A 23,583-nucleotide genomic window follows, 5' to 3' on the forward strand; every position below is an offset into this window, starting at 1 on the left:
GCTACATAGAGTTTAGAATGTCTTCGGCATTTGAGTCTGTATGAAAGCTACCCGCAGTAACCAAACATGTTTTGAAGGAGCTACATTATATGCTCCGAAACCGTTTGTAACTCTATTATCGACTTAGGGCTGCATGCATTCAATTTGGCCAGCCATGCGTACATAATGCGCTTAGCGACCCCGCCAGAAATCGGCGTTTCCCCTTGATTCGATACGAGCCGCCGGTCAATTCTATGCTTAGGTAATGTTAACTGCATTATAGATGCAATTACCGTCTTTATGCCCGCAAAGAGATATTTTCAAGACAGAATGGGACCACCCGCAGTGTCCAAACCAGCCCAAAAAATACAGACCCACTATACCGACATGAAATCTTGAGCCATCCACGGATGAAGCGCTTTTCCTCCCGTGGACATTTAAATGAAGAATAACGCGCCCCACGGAGCCACTCAAGAAGGATTATCTCCAGTTTCCCACGCCAAGCTCCCATTTCCTTGTTTCAACATCTCACTTTTCCTTTGTTGTCTTTGATCTCTGTGCAGCAGTCGGCGTCTGAAACGTCCCGGGCCTGTTTAGCGACGTGTCTCCCGTTCACTAAAAGACAACTAAATCAGTCATCTTGCAAGTTTGCGACATAAAGCGTGCCGAGTTGTGTATATTCGCCTGAAATTAGATCCCCGCTATTTTGGGTCTCGCAACAGGCTGTGACTCGCACCTAAAGTTCGCGACACGCGACGAAACTTAAACTGTGAAGTTTGAACCGGGTTCCCAGCGATCGGAATGGTTTAAATTTGCATACAAATTACGTCTTCGCGTCCTTTTGATCTCTGCGTCTTTGATTCGGCGACTACTGGTAATTTGCGTTTCGCATTAGGCACGTTTATCGCGAATATGACGCAAGTAGCAGATTTTAAATCACAAGCTGAATCGGTGCAAAAATTCGCGTTTGCGAACAGTGGACGGTAGCGGTTTTTGCGCGCGCATTGTTTTTAAATGTGATTCACAAAAGAAACAAAAACATGACGCATCTATGCTAAGCTGGCATTTGTCGTGGCGGTCGCCAAATCGCCGATTATATGTCGTGTAGAGCGGTCTTTTTTTGAGAGGTCGGCGACGTAATCGGATTGCGGAACGTAATCTTTCGCCCTTGTTTGTGACTCTGCATCAACAATCTCTATTCTGCGATGCTGCTCCTACTCGAAACGCCGGTGCGCAATGGTGGGCTGCACAGGAAAAAGGCCGTTAATCAGCGGGAAAAAATCAGCGTCTTGGAAAAAAACTACTTTGGGGAAATTTTTCAATACCCGTTTTTGCATTGGATAGACTAAAGCTAGGAATTGTGCCTGAGCAAAGCTTAAACGAATTCTCGAACAAGCAGCGGAATGACGCAGCATTGGTTCAGCGGGAGGTCAATTTGAAAAAATGGAGGCTAGCATCTTTCGTCTCGCCTTATAAAGGCTGAGCTTAGGCGGTGGGAGCTCATTCTGAGTGCTGCATTCTCGCCGGACATTCATCCTGACAAAGTCAAGAGAAGGAAGTTTTTGATCCATATTGTTGATTTTTCTGATATTCAAATCTTCTAAAGGTATTCCTACACTTTTTTAGGAAAGTCCGTTTTTTAAATTATGTTTGTTCATTGCCAACTTACACCCATGTATTTTTCGTTAGTTCAAAAACATTTTTATGGGTTTTAAGTTATTTTAGAAATAATAAGTGTGATAGATTTCTACTAAAAAAAAATCGGAAACTACCTCAACATTTTTGTGATAAGACATCATAGCGATATTACTAATATTAAAGAAAAATATTGCCAAATACATTTGTAAATAACAAAATTTTGTTTATATTTATTTTATCATGCAATTTTGTTAGCAACAACTTACCGAATGCTAATAATGCTTACAAAATCTATTGCTGCTTTGCAAAGATAATAATTTGAAAGGCTTGTTTATTTCTTTGTCCTACTATTGTTGCGTCATACGGATCATTTTCTTTATAGAACACTGGTTTTGCAATAAATCTTACTTTGAATCAATTATTTCCAGGTGTAAAGGCTGGAATGAACAAATCTATTGTGCCAACATTGGTCTGTCCTAACTCGAAAAACATGATGTGTTATGTGAGTACAGTGATTAAATATCATTCTTTAACTTTGCCCCATGCATGAAATATTGGAGGTTTCAAATCCCATTAACTTTTACGACATATAACGTTTGGAATCTTATTATATCCGAGTCCCAATTAAACTAATGATATCCTTAAAACAGGCAATTTCGTGAAGGTTTACTGTTTGATATTGCAAATTTTCAATGATCTATAATTGTACTTATTGATCAATTTTGCTGTATCAATTTCGTGTAATAATTTTGATACCTTGATGTGTGTTTCCATTATCAATAAAGACTTTACTAAGGCATATAAAATGAGGCTTTTAATCCGTTTTATTCTCCCAAAGCGATTTTGGTGAGGTGTTGTAAATTTTTGTGGCATTAAACCTTGTGCCTGGTTAGCTTTTCTGCAAATAGTTAAACAAATGAGTGATTGCACAACTATGAGAAATAATTACACTTCAGTCCAGATTATTGCCTACGTAAAACGCAATTATATTTTGTCAAATTTGGGCATTGACGCGTCGAAGGCCTGTCGGTCGGTACTAAAATTTGAACAACAAACGACTCTTTCTTAACAAATTAAAAAGCAAACCATAACGCAGCTTTTAGGAAAAACAGACTCTCGGCTTTATCTTGAATCCGCTTTACTTTTTGGCGACAAGTAAATCATTTCAGCAAATAGAGATTATCCAGCGCATACACATCAATGTGGTTTTGTCAGACAGCTTCAATCTATACTAAAAGCAGTAACTGAGTCAGGATTTTTTATTTGCATTAGACAAATAAACGTATTCTGACCCAGTGATCTATCTCTTCAAGTTGCCATAAATTCTCTAAAAGTCATTTCGAAATAAAAATATCTCTCGATATTTTTAGTCGACGTAAAACCCGTTAGGTTTGTTTGGACCAACCTATATTGATTAGGTCAAACGTTGCTTATAATGTTAAAACTGCGTAAGTTGGAAGGTCAAGTATTCTTACATCGGGCCAGCCTTTACAACTTAAACACCGCTTATTATAATAATCCATGCGTTCATGTTGGTGCAACCGAAAAGGCCTAAAATAAACTGGTAATACTAAGCGATTATCCTGATACAATCGTGGTGGTCAGAGCAATTCTCAGAAGTAGAAGTTTATGCAAACGCTGGAAATTCTTCACTTAATGCGGTAAAACAATGCAAGGACATCTATCATCGGAGCATTACCGACGACTTTGTGGACAAGAACAGTGCGTGGCCGTTTGGCAAACAAACGCGGAAGCATTGAAAGCAGTTCTCTGTAGTACGTATCGGGTGAGGCGCGGCGACAGTAACTTCCCAGTGCTGGCGGCAGCGATTAGTCACTTGCATGCCTTCTGTCTTGTGGAAGAAAGACAAGCGAAGTGTAGTTGTCAACGGGGCGACGAGGCCACCCGCGCGCATGACAGCTCGATTGCCGCTTGCTGCTTCGCGGCGACGTGCGCTATTTAAGACCCCAGGCGCGCGCTGGGTTGTCGAGTTAACCCACCACGACTTGTCTGGGAACCACCGGCCCTGCCAGACATGACACCCACTAAATGCAATAAAATCCGCCGAATTTGCACTGCTGCACTCCCGGGGACGGCATAATGAGTGTCCGATTCGTGTCACTCAATCGTGACTGCCCTGACCCTGTTCAGATCGGTGCCCAAGTTAGCGCATATAAACTGACATCCGCGGTCAAACGCCGAAAGCTGTCCAGGGTCTCTAAATTCCTTTCGAATAATCTCACCCCAGTGACTCTGGCGGTGATCATTTAGGATAATAACTCAAATACCAATGTCATTCCAAGCATGGCCCTAATCGCACTTGACCGCAGGCGCGTTTTATCAATCGCTTGCTTTAGCTGGCACTTGTCTTGCCGCGTTACACCCTATCGGGGTATTCAATGGCACTTCGTAGGTGTCAGTCAAAACCACACCCTTTGTTTTACTCGCTTGTCAAGGATGCTGCTTGGGCCATTTTCAACAACAGCAATAGGCTTTTCCACTAGACTGGTGGAATGACGAAACTAGAGTGTAGATAGCTGTTGACCTTTGTGCCGCAAAATTGATGCATCGTGCTGAGAAGGCGCATTTATACGATTCAGAGCTATAGCGTCACCATCGTATTTTGTGACATCCTATAGGAAAATATATTTTTAAAAAATGTTTTGGTTGGGAGAAACTGAGTTGGTTAAAAAATTACGCGATAGGCGTTTTGTACTATCTGCAAACAGCTGACAATTAAAAAAATGCGTTTGTGAGTGAATTTCTCAGTCGAGGTTTTCTCCGAGTTTTTATTTAGGTAATTATTTCAAGCACATAGTGCAATTTTAAGAAAGAATATTTTCTCTTATGGTGTCGTGACCTCAAAAACGTGAATACGAAAACATGTGTATTTGGAAATGTGTTTATAGTGGTTTTAAGTGCTTTCCTTTGTGAAACGCCTGGTTACGGCATAAATGGAAGCAATGGTTTACACCTGTAGTTTCATAGTGTGCGATTCTGCTAAAAAGTCTGTAAATATACATAATGTTTTATTAAGTTAACAGTGTATGCCCAGCAAAACTCCCGAGTATCTGTCATTGTTAGCCGGTCGGTCACGTGCGAGAAGTCGCTTTGCGTCACGGTGGTCCAGCACCCTTCTGAGTGAACTTTTGATGACCCCCTGTTACCGCTGAAGCTTGGTGCCCGGGTCGACGACATTCTGTGCATGTCCGTCAATGCTGTTTCCGACTTGCATGGATGCAAACGGCATTTCTTAGCGGCAAGTCTGAACTTCGCGTGATCGTGATTGACGAGCTCCCTTGCCAGACGATCCTTTGTTGTTTTTTTGGGATGTGCTGATCCTAATCATCGTTCTCTCGCGATGCTCTGTCTTTTGCTGCTCGCCGGTTGCTTTTATCTTGGCCTCAAGTAGTAGCGTGGCTTCAAGTACCCACAATGTGATCAACACGCAACGGTGTTCTGCTGCAAACATCTGCTTTTCAGCAGTGAAAATACGTTGGTTTGGCTGTGAAACACCCCTTGTAAAAATCCGTTGTAAGGGAGCACAAAATAGGGAGGTAGGCGATCAAGCATTCAAGCAACAAGAAAATTCGGCGATGTCATTACTTGTTTACACAAAAATAAAAACAAAAGATTAACTATTTTGCATATAAATCCGCCTGTTTGGATAACGCCCCTGACTCAGTCGTGACTTTTTATGCAATAAATAGCGTGCAGTGCGTATTATTTTGCCCCGGAAGTAACAACATCCAATAACATATTGCATGAGAATTTTTTTATCACATCTAGAGACTCTATCATTCGCAAATTAAACAATATTTCCGCTCATTTGCGCTGACTAAGCGTGTAAGATTGACGTCAACTCGTGATCGGGATTTTGTTGGTATGTTTTACGTTTCCGTCACATCACGATGCTTTATATAGATTGCGATGCAAATAATGTGGTCATATCGTTTTTGTAATCAAATGGAAGAATACCATTTTTCGCAATTTTACATGTTCTCTGGACAACGGGCTTATTTGGTAAATTCGTCACAGCCTTGTAATTCCATATCCCCCTTGATCAGAAACGTTTGAAGGAGATTTCAATCTTAATTCTTAAAATACGCTACATCAGTTCATTTCCGCGATTGTGTAGCAAATTGCTCTTCGAATCGAGTCCGATGATCTACTCTTCGAAGTGACCCCGGAACCATTCGAATTATAATCAGCTCTTTGATTCGGCGCACTGCTCGCAGCAGAGCAATTCATGATTGGCCTTTTGCCTTCCACGCGTTTTCGGGCCAAAGTTTAGCGCCCGGCACCGAGGCAATACACTTGCGGCGCGACTTTCAATGCGCTGTGATAACACCGGCACTGATTTGTTGTAAGTGTGTATCAGTGTGACTTCATTTACTAGTTAATGGTAAACCCCAAAGCGACGTTGTTCAGGAAAACGAAAAGCGTTTTTCCAGTGGCAGTTTTTTTGTTAATTGCATGCGGTTGAAACGTCGGTGCGGTACAGTTTGAAGTTGAGCCCTAAAAAGTTAGATGCAGTTGGTTTAAGAATACACAGTTCACTGCAGAAGTCTCGTAGAGACCTCCAGGAACCGCGTTGAAGGTCGTTCAGTTTCTGATTATTCAAAGCGTCGGAATGCGACCGGGGGAACCGAGTCCCCAGACCGAAAACAACAACAGTTGAGACTTCGCACGCTATATTAGCTGTGTCGAGTGTCGTCGGTGTGCGCAACAGGCCTTCTTCCGGTAAGAACGTTTGACCCACTGTTGTTCTGGAGAGGGAAGAGGCAAAGGGTCGGGGAGCTCGCCCTCGTAAAGGCCTACACGACAAAGCAGCCTTTTAAGCTCTGCATGACCGTAACCGAACGGGGTTCAGACCGCGCTTGCTGTCCTCCAGGTGAACTTTCTGTAATGTTGACTATTTGAGTGTGTCTTTTCTTGACAGCGCCCGTGCGACTTTGCACGCAAGGGAGCGTGAGCCTAATTCGTATTCGACCGGGGTCGTGTCCTCTAAGGTGCTTTTTGCTGTGGCGTCGTGCTTGTTTGGGGGAGCCGAGGTCGTCCTCCAGCACCGTGCAAATGTAAATGCGAGCATCTCGAACGTTTGCCCTGTCAAAGAACCGAATTAGTGCCGCAAACTGTATAACTTCGGTTTTCTGGTAAACTCAACGCACTATGCATAGTGCTGAATCATGTTTGATTCGCGTGTTAGTAGGTTTGTGTATCGTGAACTTGTTGTGCGCATGATGTGGCTGCACATAAATGCAGATGATATTGTATGACGCAACCCAAGTGGCATGCAGTTTATTTTTAGACTCGTGCTCTGACGGTCTTATTAAACCGTAATTGAAGAAATGTCGAGCTAATTGAGTCCAGTCAGCGTGCGACCAATGTCTATTGTGGTCTTAAGCAGCAAACCTCTACATTGTTTGGGTACTTAGCAACGGGGGGTCATTATAAGCCCAAGGTTTTGTTCGCGACTCGGCCGTACCAAAACACGCCTTTGCCTGATGTCGTGCAATCGTCAGGAGGCAAAAGTTCGCCCATGCACATCTAGGCGTGAAATTGCCCGACCGTCAATTATATCCCTCCGTATTATGACGAGCAGCAAATCTCTTTCCGCCCGCACTGTCTCAGGATGTCTTTCACATGACTAATGGGTTTCTACCGCGCTTTGTCCGCCCGGCTCTGTTGACGTCAGACTGTGTTGGGTTGCATCGCGGGTCTTTGTTGGCCAATTCTCGCCCCGCCGCGATTAGGTTACCCAAGCCTGATCGACTTTCGCGAATTCGTCCCAAATGTATAGAACTGTGTCGCAGGTAACATGCAACAATGCGGACCACCAGAGGCCTGCGCGGACCGCCCGAGCTCTCGGCCAGGCACCCTTCCGCGTTCGAAGCTTTGTTGGGCGCGCTCGTGCCTGCTGTCTGATCAATCCTGATTCCGCGTCGCGGCAATACAAGCAAAGTCCCTTCCGATGGGCCACGATCTGATAGAATCGACTGCGCGCTGAAGTGACGAGTGAAAACATTGCCGGCTCATGTTTTCTTTATTGTGATCGTAACTGACGTTTCACGCGTTTCTGGGTTGATACGGATTGCTGCAAACCAAGACAAACGAGGGTGGTCCGACAGCATTCTCTAACCTGCTTATTTCGAACTGGATTAACTACAAAGAAAACGTGTCCCATAATCCGATACATTCCGTTGGCGCTAAACCTCAACGCCTGGTAATCTTTGTGGATTATATAACTCTCTTGGGTCGAAATAGACCTTTTTTGGTCGTGCTACCTTATTTAAATCGATTATTCTATTTGATGCGGCATCTAGTTTGTATCCAATAATCTGCGTTTCAGGAAGTGGTTAAGTGTTGTTGCTATATCTACAATAAACGAATTTTCATTCCGAGGAAAATTAATATTGCTATCTGTCATTGTTAGTCGGAAAGAAAACCAAAATTGTGAAGGTTATAAGGCCTATTAACAATTTCACCCGACCTTTGTGAAAGTGGACCCAATGAGATTGTTCAATCGCTCACGAACTCGTATAAAAACAACCCTCGTATCGACCAGGGCAGGCGCCATTTTGTAGAACGCCCGAACTCCCTGTATCTCAACAGCCGCGCAGGTGACTGTAAGGCGATGGTGAACCAATGGGTATTTCACCTTCTACTTGGTTCGTTTACTCACGTTTTTGTGTCTTTTTTGCTTAACCGACTTCCCATAATACAGGCTCACGTTTCTCCATGCCCCTATCGCGTTATTCCTTCCGATTTCGGCGTGGCTTACTTGCCCTTTTCCTGCAGTCGTGTTTACGGTTAACAGTCGTGCGCCGACCGCAACAGCACGACGTGTTGCAGTGGTTTTGAGTGGAAACTGGAAAGCACAATGGAGTTTTTTAAGCTTGAGGTCAGTGAACGGTTTCGTATTGCAATAGATTTATACGAGTGGCCGGAGGTGCTGGTGGACGTAACATGAAAAACTGTTATTCCTCGGTAATCAGCTTATGGCACTGCGGATTACGGTGACGTGAAATGAAAATATACAAACCTTTCATTAACGTCCGCTAATGGGCGCATTGCATTGATTAGAGATTCATAAGCTGCCTTCACCGAAACAACGCAGAATTCGCGTTTCAAAATCGCTTTTGGCAGCTGACACTTAGAAGCAGTAGAGTAAAGCTCGCGCGTAATTTGTCTTTGTTTGTGTCTTGTGTAAAAGTTCTGCGTAAACTCCCAGCAACAGTGGCGACCGCAAAGCTAATGACACTTGGCGATTTGGGCAGTCATCGTTTGTCGTTGTAAGATACACGCGATGATCAAGGTTTGTCATTTTCAAGTGCCGTGGAATCGCGATACACACCCGCGTCGCAAACGGAATTACCCTGTTAAGTTGAGCAGGAGATCGAGCGTCCTTAAACCGCCGATTAAAGTCAGGCGACCCGCTTGTCCGGCAAACCCAATCTAGTTGGCGGATATATTCATTTTAAACGCGACTTAAAATAACCCGGGAAGTCTTATTAGCCACGTTTCACGGCGATTACGAGTTCTACGATCTGCGATTAATTGCCTTTCCCTCGATATTGCTTTGTCACGGTTTCCTTTCTGTGACCTAAGGGTCGCGTGCTCCAATGAACGATAACAAAGTTGAAGAGGTCACTCAAATTATATTCGTGTACCGATATTGCAGCCTCGTCTGTAACCCTGTAGCCTTCAAGAGAGGTGGTGCCCTGTCTGTTATTTACCACTTATAGTTTGGTTCGTGTCGATTGAGATGCCGTTGCACGTGTTTGCATTTGTCACCGCGTCGCATGCATTGCAGCGCAGCAGCGTCACCTGGTGTTTGTAATCGAGGTACAAAAGTCTTTACGTTCTTAAAATCTTTAAGTTGCATGGAAATTCCAATCCCATTGTGGCACCATTGCCAGGGCAACAGGAATCGCATACAAGGTTCAGTCACATGCATCAATTGCGTGTCTGGTTAGTTTCGCGTGCCGATCGAGAGGTCAGGCGATGGTCAAGCCTTAATTTTCGGGCGTTGTTCTCTCCAGTCGCCCATTTGGACGAAATCATTAGCGGCGAACTGTTCTGTACCGAGCCACGAATATCGATTACCTGTTAATTTCGGACAAACTCAAATAAAGCTTTACGCGGAAGACGGTGGCGTAACCTAATGCTGAATGCTCGAGGCCATTCGAATGACCTTGTCCGGGCCGTTTGGAGGTCATAACAATTTCTCTATAGCTCGTTAAAGTCTACGCAAAGCGGCGCGGATTCTTGGAAGTTTTTTTCCGCTATGGTAAAACTTGTGGTTTTCTGTGTACGTGACCTAGCTTAACTGCAGACAAACATGGATGTTAATGAGTGCATTAGGCGGGTCGATAAAATGACGTGATGGCCAAGAGGTCATCAAGTCCTCGCCACGTTTTTGTGCGCTCACGTCTGTTTTCATTTGGATTCGAAGAATGTGCCATAAATAAACATATATATTAAGGCAGCGATAATTGCTGAACTTTTCTAAACTAAACTTGGACATTTATGTAATTACGGCGAGAATCGTGAACCTATTTTGGTGCTGTGCCAAAGCGCATTGAAATACATTAATTTTTGAAATAATGGCGTACAAACCGTTTCATTCACACGATGAATAAATGTTTGATTTGCCATTACAGTTTCTAAAACAAGCGCAGGTTTTTTGCTTTGACTAGAAAGCTCTTTGCACCAGCAACAGACGCCTCGTCTCTTCGAGAATGCCTGACATTTAAGGGGATTTCCCGTAACAGATGGCATTGTGAATTGCCATGCGCTGTTGTTTGTGTAGAGTGGAATGACGCACATAGTGTGTAGAAATACATTCCTGTAACTTAGAGTAAACTTTTATTTGATCAGTCCCAAGCTTGTAGCTATTTTTGTCAGTGTTTCAAACTTTTATTTAAGCTGCTAGGCTAATTTAAGCGCTCTCCGCTACAACTAATAGTTTGCACTCGCGTTTTTTCTGTTCCACTTGTCAACAAGTTCACAAGGTCAAACTATAACTGCGCTCGTATACGGGAATTTACGATATGACGTCGGTCGCCACAAGCCAATAATTGATCTTGGTATGTGCGCGTGACTATAGCAGTGGTTCCAACCTTTTTTGACGCGACCCAAATACTTACCAAAATGTTTTTTAGTGGTTTCTCGCGATCCATGGACATGCTATTTTAGTTGAATTTTTGTCTGTAAATTCGGAAAGCTTTTTAAAAATTATTACGCAAGTTTAGCAAATCAATAACCTTATAACGAACAAATAGTGTTGTTGTTTTCGACCAAACATTTCCATTTAACCAGGACTTGAGCTGAATCGAAGAATTATTAGCCAGACAACGCTTAACTGTGAGCTAACAAATCACTTTATGACGTCACAAACAGTTTTAACCATTATCACGACAAGTTGTGATGAAATTATTGTTGGGCAACAATTTAAAGCCTTGGGAAATATATAAAAATAACGCTACAAGGCGAAATCAAAAAGTAGATGTTCTTATTGTCACTAAAACAAGCGACCCAACAGAATGTTCAGGCGACCCAACTTTGGGTCGCGACCCATAGGTTGGGAAACACTGGACTATAGTGTAATGGGCGTTACTTGGGGTTGGGGCGTATTTTTGCCTAAATTAACTTCAAAACAAAGGGTTTCAACGATGACACGTCTGACAGTATTGGTTTAACATACAAGGGTAACAAATACATAGCAGTTCATTATTTAAAAGCCTAAAAATCAATGTAAACATAAACAGAACGTTGTTAAAATGTGGAAATAAGTGTTGTTTTATAAGTTCTTGCGGCAAAACGATCTGGAATTATATGCAAATCTATCCCATCTGAAATTAGACCAAAAACACGTTTTCGTCCGAAAATTAAATTTGGGATTTTGCTGCTGGTCACATTTTGTGGTCATTAACCGCAACAGTTGACGTCATTGTTTGGGCAAACCCGTCGTTATCTCATTACAAGTCTCAAAACGACGTTTCTGCGCTGTCAAATTTGCGTTTATGTTCACTTGCTTATCGCCAAATTTGAAAGCACGCGCGTTGGGGCTGTATATAATATATTAACTCTCAATATTCTACGGATGAGGTTTTGTTGGTGACGGGTGATTTTCACACTGAACCGCCTTTTCCGCGGAATGGCGGTTTTTCCGTCGATTCCGAGAAATGGCTACATTGCTTCATTCAGGGATCACGGGTAACCCGATGCGCGTACGCAGGTTCACCTAAAGTGCAGATTGTTGAGGCACTGGTGCCCGAACTCGATTCAAGGACATAGCTCCCTTGCTTGTGCGCTCATTTCGCCCCCGGAAACTCAGGTGAAATGGTGATGCCACGCCTGAGGTCACACGCAGGTGAGGCGTATTTAACAATATCACCTTCGCATGAAAGATCTCGGCGGTGGCCGCAAGTTTTGTTTGACTAGCGCATACCTTCGCCGGATTAGGATTATCAAATCCTGGGCAAACATCGTTGCCCTTCCGACCCCCACCAAAACATTTAATGTCCTCGTGTTGCCCCACACAAGTCAGCGCATTATACGTTTTATTTACCCCCGTATCGTATTGGCTTGTGCTGTGCACTTGTGCGATAAGGCGGTGCCCTTCTGGCGAACTTTGTTGCGAGAGTTGTATTCTAGCGGCGCCAATAGTGCACGTTGCTCAAACCTGAGCTATAGTTTATTGTTGCCTTGCGCAACATCTGCAAGCAAATCACCGATCTTTGTACTGTTTGACGTTGTGTGAACTCCATAACCTCTGTCTTGTTTACTTTCGAGCCGGTGGCGGGAGTTTTTCGCCCGCCAGGGGACGCAGGTTCGTTTTCCGGCAGGTTTGACCAAAGAGGTTTTAATTGTCAAATAATAAGACAAAACCCGCGCAAGAATTTTAATCTGTCTACTGCCAAATCCGTCCAACAGCGAACCTTTATCACAAAGCCCAACATTCCTGTACAAGCGGGATTATTCCAGTTTCTTTGACCCCAGTGTTGTTGTTTATGCGGCTCACCTGCTCTGCGGAGTGCAAGGAGATTTGACCCGTGATGTAATTACGGGATGTGTTGCCGAAACCATGGTTGAAGTATTCGCGGACGAAGAAAAATTACGGGCGTGTTTTGAATGCAGATTAGATCGTTGGAAACACAACATTGTGGGGTAAACGGGAGGTTCTCGTTCTGGGTTTTCGTGTTCATTATTTTAAAGCCCACACCAAACGTGACCGAGTTAAGGCGTGTCGACGAGCAGCGTGGTTTGTTTGAAAACAATTTTGGATCTTTAATCTACTTTCCTGTGAATTTGTGGTTCATGACCGATCGTGAACTTTGGGGTCATTGTAAGAATTACATAAAGGGTAAAAAGGGCAAAACTGTCAAAAATTCGAAGTAAAAAAATCTGAACCCCATTCGTGGAGTCATGACCCCTCCTCCTGGTTTGTCAGCAGCAGTCTCCTTTTGACCGACGAAAATATGTTTTCAGGTTTGCTGGCGATCAGTTGCAGGTGACCGCGCGTTAACCTCTCCGCTTTCTTCTCTAAAATCACCTTACACGTGCGCATCGTTTAATGATAAGGGCACTTATCTCTCTATTGCTCTTATGCCTGAGCGTGCCGCAACAGCAGGTAACAAAACGCGGACTAACGGCGGGTTGTGGACATTTTATAACAATGAACGTTTTCAATGACGATTGATACGGGGTAATGGGGTCGCAGAGCGGTGAGCAGGTTGTGTTTTGCCGACATCCAGTCAACCAAATCGCCGCCAATTGGCTCCACACTTTCCGCAAGTGACCGAAACGCTACGTCGGTACGGTTTTGCCGCAACCGACGAAGACGCAAAGCGGTTACAAACCCGGGGTGAAACTTTTACTATCAAGGGTCAGCGTAAGGGCGCCCTGGCCATGCACGGCGCCGAAACTTGCTCCAATGTAAGCTGCGTTGATGATGGATCCTCCTCCACGAAGATCGATCCAGATTAGAACCTGGCATTGCCCTGATGGCCCCGCCGTTCTGTTACTAAAAACTTACATGCCTACATAGACCAAGCGATGCTTCACCATCGATGGGAAGCAAAAGTTCACTTATGACGCAAGTGATGTGGCTATTAGTGACACAATGACCACACAAAAAACTATTTTTTTAATATTTTAGAGTGATTTCCCTTAACCTTAGATCAAAGGTTTCAATGTTGTTTATTTTCGTCTTTTGATTATTCGAAGGCTGTTTTATTTCATCCAGTGGTTATGTTTTGTTTGACAAATGACCGGAATTCATTGAACTAATTGCCGCGCCATGACCCCCCTGCGTTTATATTTACCTGATTTCATTTGCAACGGCACACGTGCGGTTTAGCAATTAAACCTCGACCTCGAGTTCTTGAAAGCCAACATACAAATTGCGAAATTGGCAAAAAGTGTTCGCGGGGCGAACTACAGCAAAAGATTGTCCTTAAGCCAAAAAAGTAATGTTTACGTTTGATTGTTCCGCTGGTGCTTTCCTTTTTTGGCAAGGGAAATTCTTTGCTCTTGATCCACTTGAATTTTGATTTTTGGATAATTAGCTTAACGGCTTTAAGATTTCGGGACAACTATTTCTGTGCGTGGTTCGGTCATGTCTGTTGCGTCACATGGTGTTGTTTGATGATGTCCAGCAAGCGTTTGACCCTGTTTGGTCAACTGTCGCATGCAGCATCGTCCGATACTATTTATGATGTGCCAACCTCTTAAAGCGTTGATGGCGCAGCTTGTTGTAGATGAATTTATAAACCAACAGATGTTCCATTGCAATAGGTCTCTTTTCCTTCACCTTTCTTGATCTATTTTTTCATTACCGAAAATAAACGCTGTTTGGATGTTGGTAAAGGGATTTTATTTGTGTCCTGGAAAATCCTTTCTATTCCCTTTCTATCCCCACTGATCCATGCCAAAGTTCGTCCAAAGGTGAACTAAAATTGGTGATAAAAGATAGCAAACAATAACGTTACAAATCGAGCGAAACAAAGGCCACTAACGAGCGGATTATTAGAGAAGGGAAAAAAGCGCGAGACACGTGCACCGACACTTGCCTAATACCAGCGTCAGACTTTATTTCTCTTTTTCTTGTCGCTATAAAAGAAGGTCGGCGAATCTGCAGTGTTATTAATTGCCTGCTAGCTGTTACTGACTTTCAAATCGACGAACCAGTTACAAACTCAAATCAAGAGGTGTGAAATTCGCACAGTGAAAAGAATATTTTATCAGTGCGGTCAAAAAATTCTCTCGGTCTCACGTTCACAGCCGTAAAAGTTCCCACACGAGAGAGGATTGCATCAAGGCGAGGTGACGACTCTAGCTTACAAAGAAAAGAGGAAGAAAAAGGAAGGTTCTTGGCTTGGCCGCTTAGCAGTGGTTATATAAAGGCTGATCTGTGGCATTCACCGAAGTAATCTTAACTCACACCAATGTCGCTACCAGTGGACCTGGATATCCACGCTACTTCGCTGCGAGGGTACACATATTTCAGGGTACCGTCAAAGCTTTTGAACGTGATGAACGACAACGAGAAAGAAGAAACACCATCTGTGTGGTCTGGGCTTCCGCATGCCGGGGTACGAACGCAGCAATTTTCTCAATGTCGCTTCTATCGCGTTTCCCACTGCCGCATGTTCGGCATGGATGTTAATCGTATTTGAACTCGGCGCGTGTGTGCGTTCTGGTTTTGCAAAGTGTAAGATTAGCGTCAGGACTTTGACTTCGGCCACTTGATTTTTGTTTGTGAACAAGCAGCGGATATAATTCGACATATCTTAAAGCTGCAAACCTGGCAACTTTTGTGCTAGAGCGCAGGCACATATGTTTTACCGTTGCAAGATATATGGCGAACTATTTTTTGAGGAAAGCATGATATTTTATTTTTTTCTGTTAGTAATGATAGTTTATTAGAGTGCGCGCACCCAACATTTGCATCCGAGATTAGGGATGAACAATCTGAAAACGCGATAATTACTTACTATCAAATACTAATATTGTGTGTCTTTTTGCAGGAACAAAACGAGACCGACAATTGGGAGAGAGTTATGGTTTCGATAAACGGAGTTGCTGACAGTTCGGTGATAATTTCTGGTCGGGCTGGGGAAGCTGTGGGAAAGACAAGTTATCTACACGCTGTGATTTCTCCACACAACTCTACACCTCTGGATGCGTCTGCAAGAGGACCAGCCGATGTAGTTGAGGAAACAACCATGTCCAGTGAACCAGGTCTACCCTCTTTGTTGCTGACTGCGATGTGTTGGGCTGTGGTCTATTTCGCAACTTTGGTCGTTTTCTGGAAACTTCTGTGCGTGCTGTGGCACAAATGGAACTTGCGCTGCACCAGCGATCCTGCATCAGGACTCTCCCATCTTCCCTTACCACCAGGAGACTTTGGTCTTCCCTTCGTTGGAGAAACTCTCTTGTGGTTGGCGCAGGTGAGTCCTTGAGATTTTTTGTTTCCGCCTGTTTTATCGATACGCGAATGGGGCCAATGACGTGCGTAGTTGGAATCTTAAGGACCCTTAACATTGTCTTTTGGAGCTCAAAATTGGTGTTCTGCTTTGTACAAAAGCTGCTGTTTGCAGGTCGAGAGGCAACGACGCGCGCCCAAGTGTACACTATCACCTCGCGTGACGTCATTGCCCTCGAGCGGCTGTCAGTCTTGCGCCTCTTTAACCTGTAGTAACCTGTGTGTTGGTCCGGTGTGTTTTGTAATGTTTATGTGTGTTTTAAAAACGGTCGCCATTTTGTCGGTCAGGGGTCACATACCGAGCAATTTTACTCGAGGCACGAAAATTTCGCGCGTGAGAGCGGCTACTTGTTAATTGGCGGGGCGATGAATAGCCACGCGGTCGTGGGCGATGGTTAACTCTCGGCCCCGTCAAGGCAAAATGCCTCAAGAATTTCCGCCAAAATGTTTTTCACGTCCTAAACATTGTTGCTTTGTCATTTGTGTTACAACGGATGATTGCTCTGACTTGCATACGAGTTAATTTTAATTAACGCACACAATTCTGAAATTCGATACATATGTAATTTATATAACCAGGAGAATGCGCCTGAAGTTTAAACGTGACTGTGATTTAGTCCAGCCAACAGTAATTAGCGCTGAATCGTAACACGAAAAAAAACGACTCTTCAACCTGTGGCCGTTTTAAAACGCAACAACAAACAGTTTTAACTCGTAATTATTTGTTCTTTGTTACAACCATCGTTTCATGCCTATGACCCAACGTGTCATTGACTCTTTGGTATATAAGCTAGCGGAATGAAAGAGCGCTCGTTTAACGGCATTTTGAACCGCTACCTTTGCCCGGCACCTGGTCGACCCCCGCCTGACCCCGTGGTTCTTATTGACACAGCGCGGAAATGGAATGAGATTATTGTACATGATGTTTCCGTTTCATTGTGCACCGTCGCCGCGCGCCAATGCGGGTGAATGATATTTGCTGGGTCACTTAAAGTTCGAGGATGAGGGTTTCCAAGCGCATGCTAAGATATGTATATTCACACTTCCTTGACATACTGCACTATTCAACAAGCACAGTGGTTTAAATAATCGAACAGGCGTGGCTTCCGTTGTGGACACCACAAGAACGCAATCACAGATCGCTTATATTGTCAATCATTTAACGTTGCATGTTTGCCGTAACGATGGGAATAATTTTGCGGTATGCGTTAATCGAACGCATTGTACATTGAAATATTTTAGGCCCCGGCTAGGCAATAAGAACCATGTGATTGTTGAACCGCAAAACGTTGCGGCGCAGTATTTCACATTGAAACGTGGGAACAATTAACAAAAGAGGTTTCCGTAAAGCGACAAATGGTACTATTCACACGATCCAGCATTAAATTATCAATCTAAAAGCATGAACTTTCCAACATACTTTGAGTCGCGAATCAGTCATCTCTTGTTGACCCGGCCGCATGTTCTTTCAAGTGTTTGTTGTTGTTTTTCTTTTTCTGACCAGCAGTGTTTGTGATTATACCTGCCTGACCTCACGTGCACGGGTCAACTCTGTGCGACCCCGAGCCGGCGACGCGCGGTCATTTTTTGCGCCTTTACGATCCCATTCAACAACATTACGATCGCTGATTGGATTAGACCGCCTTTGTCTTATCTCGATCCTTGCGGCTGGATCGCTATGTGTCACCATTCGGTCGTACAATGGAGCTTCGAGCTTCAATAATGCAGCGGGTTCGAACGTCGGCCGGTTGTTATAGGCTGGCGGGCGACTGCACTTAACGAGCTCTTTAACTGCTCGCCTGTCCGGGTCGGCAAAGGCAAAGCCAAGGATCCCCCTTGATGTAGCACCCGTGTCCCTTGCGGTGACCCTCGTTAAACTTACACGCTGTATTGTTGCGGACGATCACTCGTCAGTTCAACACATTTTGCAGAAGGTCGTTGTCACAATTCGCTTAACTTTGTGATGGTATAAAGTAAACTAGCACCATCCTGTGACTTACCGATCACAATATATGGCCAAATAATGGTGTCTACATATTAGCGGAATAATAACAAACGTAACACGATGCTGTTGTTTGTTTGCGTAGGGTGGCAAGTTCAACTCAATAAGACGTCAGAAATACGGCAACGTGTTCAAGACCAACGTCATCGGCGTTCCTATGGTTCGCGTCACCGGGCATGAGCTTGTAAAACAGGTAAATGTTCGTCGGTAAACATCACTCTACTTTTTCTACTGAAGTTGTTCACCAATACTATTAATTTGATCGTAACATGTAACCAATATTAATGTTAATTTCAGATTCTCAGCAGCGAACATGACAAGGTGACGACGATTTGGCCAACTGCGGTCCGAAACATTATCGGTGAAAATGCACTTTCCAACTCCACTGGAGCAGATCATTCCCACAAACGCAAACTAACTCAAAAAGTGTTTACCCGTTCCGCGCTAAACAGCTACATCCCAATGGTCAGAGAAAAATGCGTCCAATTGGTAAGTCTATGAACATTCTGAAAAAATGAATAGATGTAGTAAATGTGGCCACGATCGTGTATAAAGTCGCATCTACTTCTCTGCTTACAACTTCGAAATACCCTATTCGGCATTGTGAAGCGAATCGCGCTTGAGGCTCGTTGAAATAACCACTGTAGCTCTTTAAAGCGCCGGAAACGTTCATTGAATGTGGAAAAAACCTTTCGTCTTGTCGCTACCGCAAGTTTTAACTCCTGTAAGTAGCGATACAGGCCTCAATCGTCATTCCATAAGTGGATGTCTTTCAAACTACACCAACGCTTTGTTTCTCCACATTTCGTTTGAGAGGCTACGATTGAACTTTAATTGTAATTGGGTGAATGGTTTGGCCGATGCATGAGCTGCCTGAGGTAATGCCGAGAAGCTCTTTTTTCACAGAAAAGCTCTAGCGTTTCTGTGAAATTCGGGATAATCTTAAGTTTGGCGGTAGGTGTGATAAGTTGCGGGAACAGCGACACCTTTACGTGCTTATAATTTTCAATGCGGTATCGTAAAGTAGACATGGGTTATGCTCGCTCGTGGGTGCATTCGAGTGCTTTTCGCGAGAACGCGGTTCTCTCACATGGTTAGCTTTCAAATTTGCACGATTTGTTGTTTACGACCAAACCCGACGCATCCAGCACTAATGATAATAATAGTTCGATTTGGTATGGTTTTCCCGAGCAATTCTATGTGCACGAAATTACATTACAAAGAAATGTCTTCTACTGCGTCATCAGTTTTATTTCGCCAAAACGTTTCTTCGTTAAACTCCAGTAACCTGCACGCGCATTAGCCCCAGTTCTATTTATAGGCCAATTTGGTAACAGTAAATTTATTTGCCTATAACGTCGATGCATGTTTCGAGTTGTATACAACGCCTCGGGAAAGTTCCTTTAAAAGGCTTTAAAACAAGTTTTGATTATCTGATCAATTTTAAGCTGTTTCCATGGAAGTAATTGATGCAACTAGATCAGTTTCTATAACGTCCAATTTTCATTTACAAGTATCGAAACTATTTGGGTATTTTTTGCAGCTTAAGGAATTGGGACAAGTCGACGAGCCGACAATTTTTTCCAGCATGCAGCGCCTTACCGTTTCAACCATGTGCACCTTAAGCGGTGTTAACGTTAAATCCAGCGAAGAGTTTGATGAGTTGTACACCACGTTTAGAGACCTTGCCGACAACGTAATGTGCATTCCGCTCAATATCCCGTTCTTCGCCTACAACAAGGTAAGCCGGGTCCAAAGTGCTGTTTACATGTTTCCTCGAAAAGACTAGCCAAGTTCAGCAGATTATCTACTGTTTATACGGTGGCTCAATGCACCACAACAAGCGCAAATCCGTTCTCCACGAACTGGCTACAAAGGCTTTTGGTCATATTTGAGCGGAAAAACGCAATCATGAATTAAATTTGTTAATCCGGGCATATTATTGTTATTTTCAGGCCTTCAACAGCGCGACGTTGGCGTGCACGTTTGCTTATGATGTTTGCATTATTATTAATATTTTCTTTGTTTTAACAGGCCTTGCAAGCAAGAAAAAAGATGCTAAAACTGCTGCACACCCACGTTCAAGAAAAAAGACAGTCTCTTATGAAAATGTCCCAGACGGGCAACGGCCCTTCGACGGACGAGCTTGACGCCTTTAGTATCATGCAGTTGGAAAATTTAAAGTATCAAGAAAGGTATAAAATCCTAAAGTTTGCGTTGACTAAGTTTCCTATTTGAGTGTAATGTATTGTTAATGCAGTTGAATCGATTATCAAGTCAAATTGTAAACAAAAACAGAATTCATTATACAACATAAATACAATTTTTTGAAGAGACTTTCGTTTTTACCTAAAATGTAATTTTTTTGACAGATGTCAAGCCAGAGCCAACATTAACAACAACAATGTTGATGTAAAAGAATCATTACCGAAGAACGGCGAAAACGACGCACCAAACACCCCTATGAGCGACATCGCAATGAAGGAAACCATCCTGGAACTGTTTTTTGCTGGTTATTCTACCACTGCTAGCGTGATTACATCCACTATGTTGGAGCTATCCCGTCACCCCGAGATATTCAGAAACCTTGAAGACGAACTTCTGAGGTTCGGTCACATGCGAGAAAGCAGCTCCAAAGATGAGGAGCCATTTGAGGAACTGGATCTTGCTAAGTTGCACGAGATGCCATATTTGGATCAGGTTGTCAAGGAAACATTAAGGTGTCATCCAGCCATTCTTGGTGCTTTCAGGCGCGCAAGAAAAACCTTTCAGCTCGGGGTAGGTTATTGTTAATTTGTAACGACGGTTTTTGTCATTTAAGTTTTGGGTAATTTAGGATTTATAAATATTATCCTCAAGCCACAATGAAATAGTTTTAAAAAAAAACAACCGTTAACACAAAACAATGATTTTTCCCAAACGGTTATTTCTCCCCACTTCGTTGTTGCATGCGCAATAAGCTCTCTCGCATTTTGGCACAAGTTCATGTAGTTTGAGCGCCCGTGGCGGGATCAGATACCTACTAAGTTTCCGCGAACAAAGCGTGATGCTATGCAACACCGGTGTGGCAAAATTATCCGCTTTAAAATGCAAATCGGAGACAGGTAGCGCTAACACGTCGCATTATTAACTGCTTTGTGGTCGGCATGTGGCACGTCGTTCTACGCAAATTCGCTGTCGCTGGCAGCGTCCACGTCTTTTCGTGACCAGCTTAATAACTTTACCGGGCGTGTTAGCCTTATGCAGAACTTCAGTAGCCGGCCCCGTTCGAACTTGATACCTCGGCCAACTGTCGCATGTAAAAAAAAGTAACCCCGACTTGACACTTGTTTTGTGGCGTCAAGGCGTTCGCTTTTGCAGGGGTCAAGCACCCAAGAGCTATGTGGGTGCGTTGTTGACACTGATCCCATTGCCGCGAATAGTACGACACCCTATTGAGAAGCCGCAACGATAACACTGGCCTTGTGTTAAACAGAAGTTTTGGCAATGTCGACCACCGCCTCACCTTTTCACCTCTTCCCATTGCTTGTCGAAAGGTCTTGTAACCGCACTAGCTTACATGGTAAAGCTATACAGAAGCGCCGTTCTTAAGAGATTGCGCAGTTCGCATTGGTAATGAACTAATAACTCTCCCGGCAAGCATACTGATAAATATCTTGACATGGTAATATATGGCTCTTGAAGCGATCGCCGGTGCTCAATGAACAATGATAGAGACCGACGCGAGGCTGTAATTACAAATTGCGTTTCGTTGAAAGTAGTGGAGGCGCGTTCCGGGCCGAATGCCTAAGGTTGTGTTTGTGCCAAATAAGTCAGTGGAAGCAAACGCTGTACAGCGATTCAAACCGCAGTCCACGCGCAAGCGTGCGCTCAGCTTCTTCAAAAATCTCTGCGGGCAAGACACCGAGCCACCGAAGCATCTCAAACAAAATACCCTGCATAGCTTTGAAGTTAAACGCCACTTGCGTATATCGTCCAAAATAATTGCATGCCCATGTTTCCTGCTGTGTCAGCCAACCTAACCGGGTCCCTTTACTGTTGCAGGATTACCGCGTACCCAAAGGCTGGACGATGGTCTACAATATCCGGGACACCCACGATTACGAAAGCGGTGGCCTGAACGAGTTTAACCCCGATCGATTTGCAAAGAAAACGGACAACAGGGAAAATAAGTTCAAGTGAGTTCCCTTTCGCTTGTAAAAATAACAAGGAAGGGAAATTTCCCAATCGGTATTTCATAAACCCGATTGCCCCCTTCGTGCTTACGTCATTAACACAAACACTGGGGTGATTTTTTTCTTAACGGACCTTGGGTTTCAGGTACTCGACAAACACAACTTTTTTGTTGAGTTTGTTTTCCAAGACCCGTAGATAATTTGTTTTCTAATGCATTAAAATTAAGATATACAATCAACAAGATCCTTTGTTGCAATATACTTCAACTCATATTTTTCTTTTCAGATATATTCCGTTTGGGTGCGGACCGCGCAATTGTCCGGGCCAGGAGTTTGCTCGCATGGTGATCAAGCTCGTGGTGGTCGAAATGATCCGCCGTTTCAAGGGTTGGGAACTCACAGGCCAAAATCCTCCAGTCATGCGGGCGATCCCGACCTTGAGGCCGGCCGACGGAATGCCAGTGAAACTCTTTCCCAGAAAACGAGCCGGTTTCGTGTAATTACATGTTCCACAATATTCCCCTTTCTCTTCATCTTGATAAGGCGACATAGCACCATGCGCTAACAGACGTCCAGTTATGAGTAGTCAAGTCAGAGATATCGGTGACTAGCATTTCGTCACGTAAATTCGAAACCAAAAGTGATCATAATCATTGCATTTCTGTATTTTTTCCGTTTACCACTCGGCTTTCCGATTATATACGTCAACCTTTCGCGTTCCATCCGCCCGATCTTACCCCAAACGCTGCTTTTCGTTTGGGTGAGATTACCTATCTTAGCCAGATTTTTTTTTAAATTGAAGTGGATATGTTGTCAGCTAACTCATCAAACAATGTACCAAGAAGAGATGTTGCCGTTTTATTCCTTTTTTCGATAATGAAATGCATTTTTGTCCGTTCTTGCCGAAACAGCTCTGTATTTTTCCTATCGCAGTTTCGAAAAGGTGTGCCGTTGTTCCGTTTGTTTGTTTGTTTTTGTCTTTCCTTTGTGCTTTGTACAGATAATAAATAAAACAGACTTAACCGCATTCGACGGAGTAAATTTACTTGCAAACTAAGAGTAATAAAAATGCTTCGCAACGAATTCAAAACTATCATACTTCATATGATATACACAAATTTTAGATGCTTTTTGTTAAGTTATTATAATCGAAAACCCAGTGTAAAAAACCCTAGGCTAATCATCGGAAAACTGCGACTCTGGGGGTTGGTTTCACTTCAAACAAGACTTCGTTTCAGTTTTCACAACAAAAACACATTAGTATGTGTAAACTGTTTGGTAATATACAACTACTG

The 23,583-nt window shown here is 43.5% G+C and overlaps 1 protein-coding gene across 3 annotated transcripts; it reads left to right on the plus strand.

Annotated features, from left to right (window-relative positions):
* Positions 1-1,137: 1,137 nt before the first annotated feature.
* On the plus strand, positions 1,138-23,315 carry LOC145223377 (cytochrome P450 26B1-like). 3 transcript variants are annotated; one of them, XM_080089799.1, is made up of 10 exons: positions 1,138-1,585; positions 2,046-2,119; positions 15,654-16,076; positions 18,199-18,306; positions 18,411-18,602; positions 19,657-19,854; positions 20,148-20,308; positions 20,486-20,891; positions 22,158-22,291; positions 22,575-23,315. In XM_080089799.1, the coding sequence occupies exons 2-10, from the start codon at positions 2,060-2,062 to the stop codon at positions 22,786-22,788; spliced, it is 1,896 nt and encodes a 631-aa protein (XP_079945925.1). In that variant the 5' UTR covers positions 1,138-1,585; positions 2,046-2,059; the 3' UTR covers positions 22,789-23,315. The 3 variants fall into 3 exon arrangements, with proteins under 3 accessions (XP_079945925.1, XP_079945926.1, XP_079945924.1); XM_080089800.1 differs by lacking the exons at positions 1,138-1,585; positions 2,046-2,119 and adding an exon at positions 6,144-6,511; XM_080089798.1 differs by lacking the exons at positions 1,138-1,585; positions 2,046-2,119 and adding an exon at positions 14,502-15,218.
* The last annotated feature ends 268 nt before the right edge of the window (positions 23,316-23,583 follow it).

The sequence above is a fragment of the Phallusia mammillata genome, chromosome 4 (genome assembly GCF_965637545.1).
Source record: "Phallusia mammillata chromosome 4, kaPhaMamm4.hap1.1, whole genome shotgun sequence".
NCBI lineage: Eukaryota > Metazoa > Chordata > Ascidiacea > Phlebobranchia > Ascidiidae > Phallusia > Phallusia mammillata.

What these genes read in the sequence shown, in the direction of transcription:
- LOC145223377 (XM_080089798.1), top strand. Translation starts at nt 15,072, where the DNA reads ATGTCGCTACCAGTGGACCTGGATATCCACGCTACTTCGCTGCGAGGG. An exon ending in AATTTAAAGTATCAAGAAAG is followed by an intron (nt 20,309 to 20,485) that starts GTATAAAATCCT and finishes TTTTTTTGACAG; the next exon opens with ATGTCAAGCCAGAGCCAACA. An exon ending in AACAGGGAAAATAAGTTCAA is followed by an intron (nt 22,292 to 22,574) that starts GTGAGTTCCCTT and finishes TTTTCTTTTCAG; the next exon opens with ATATATTCCGTTTGGGTGCG.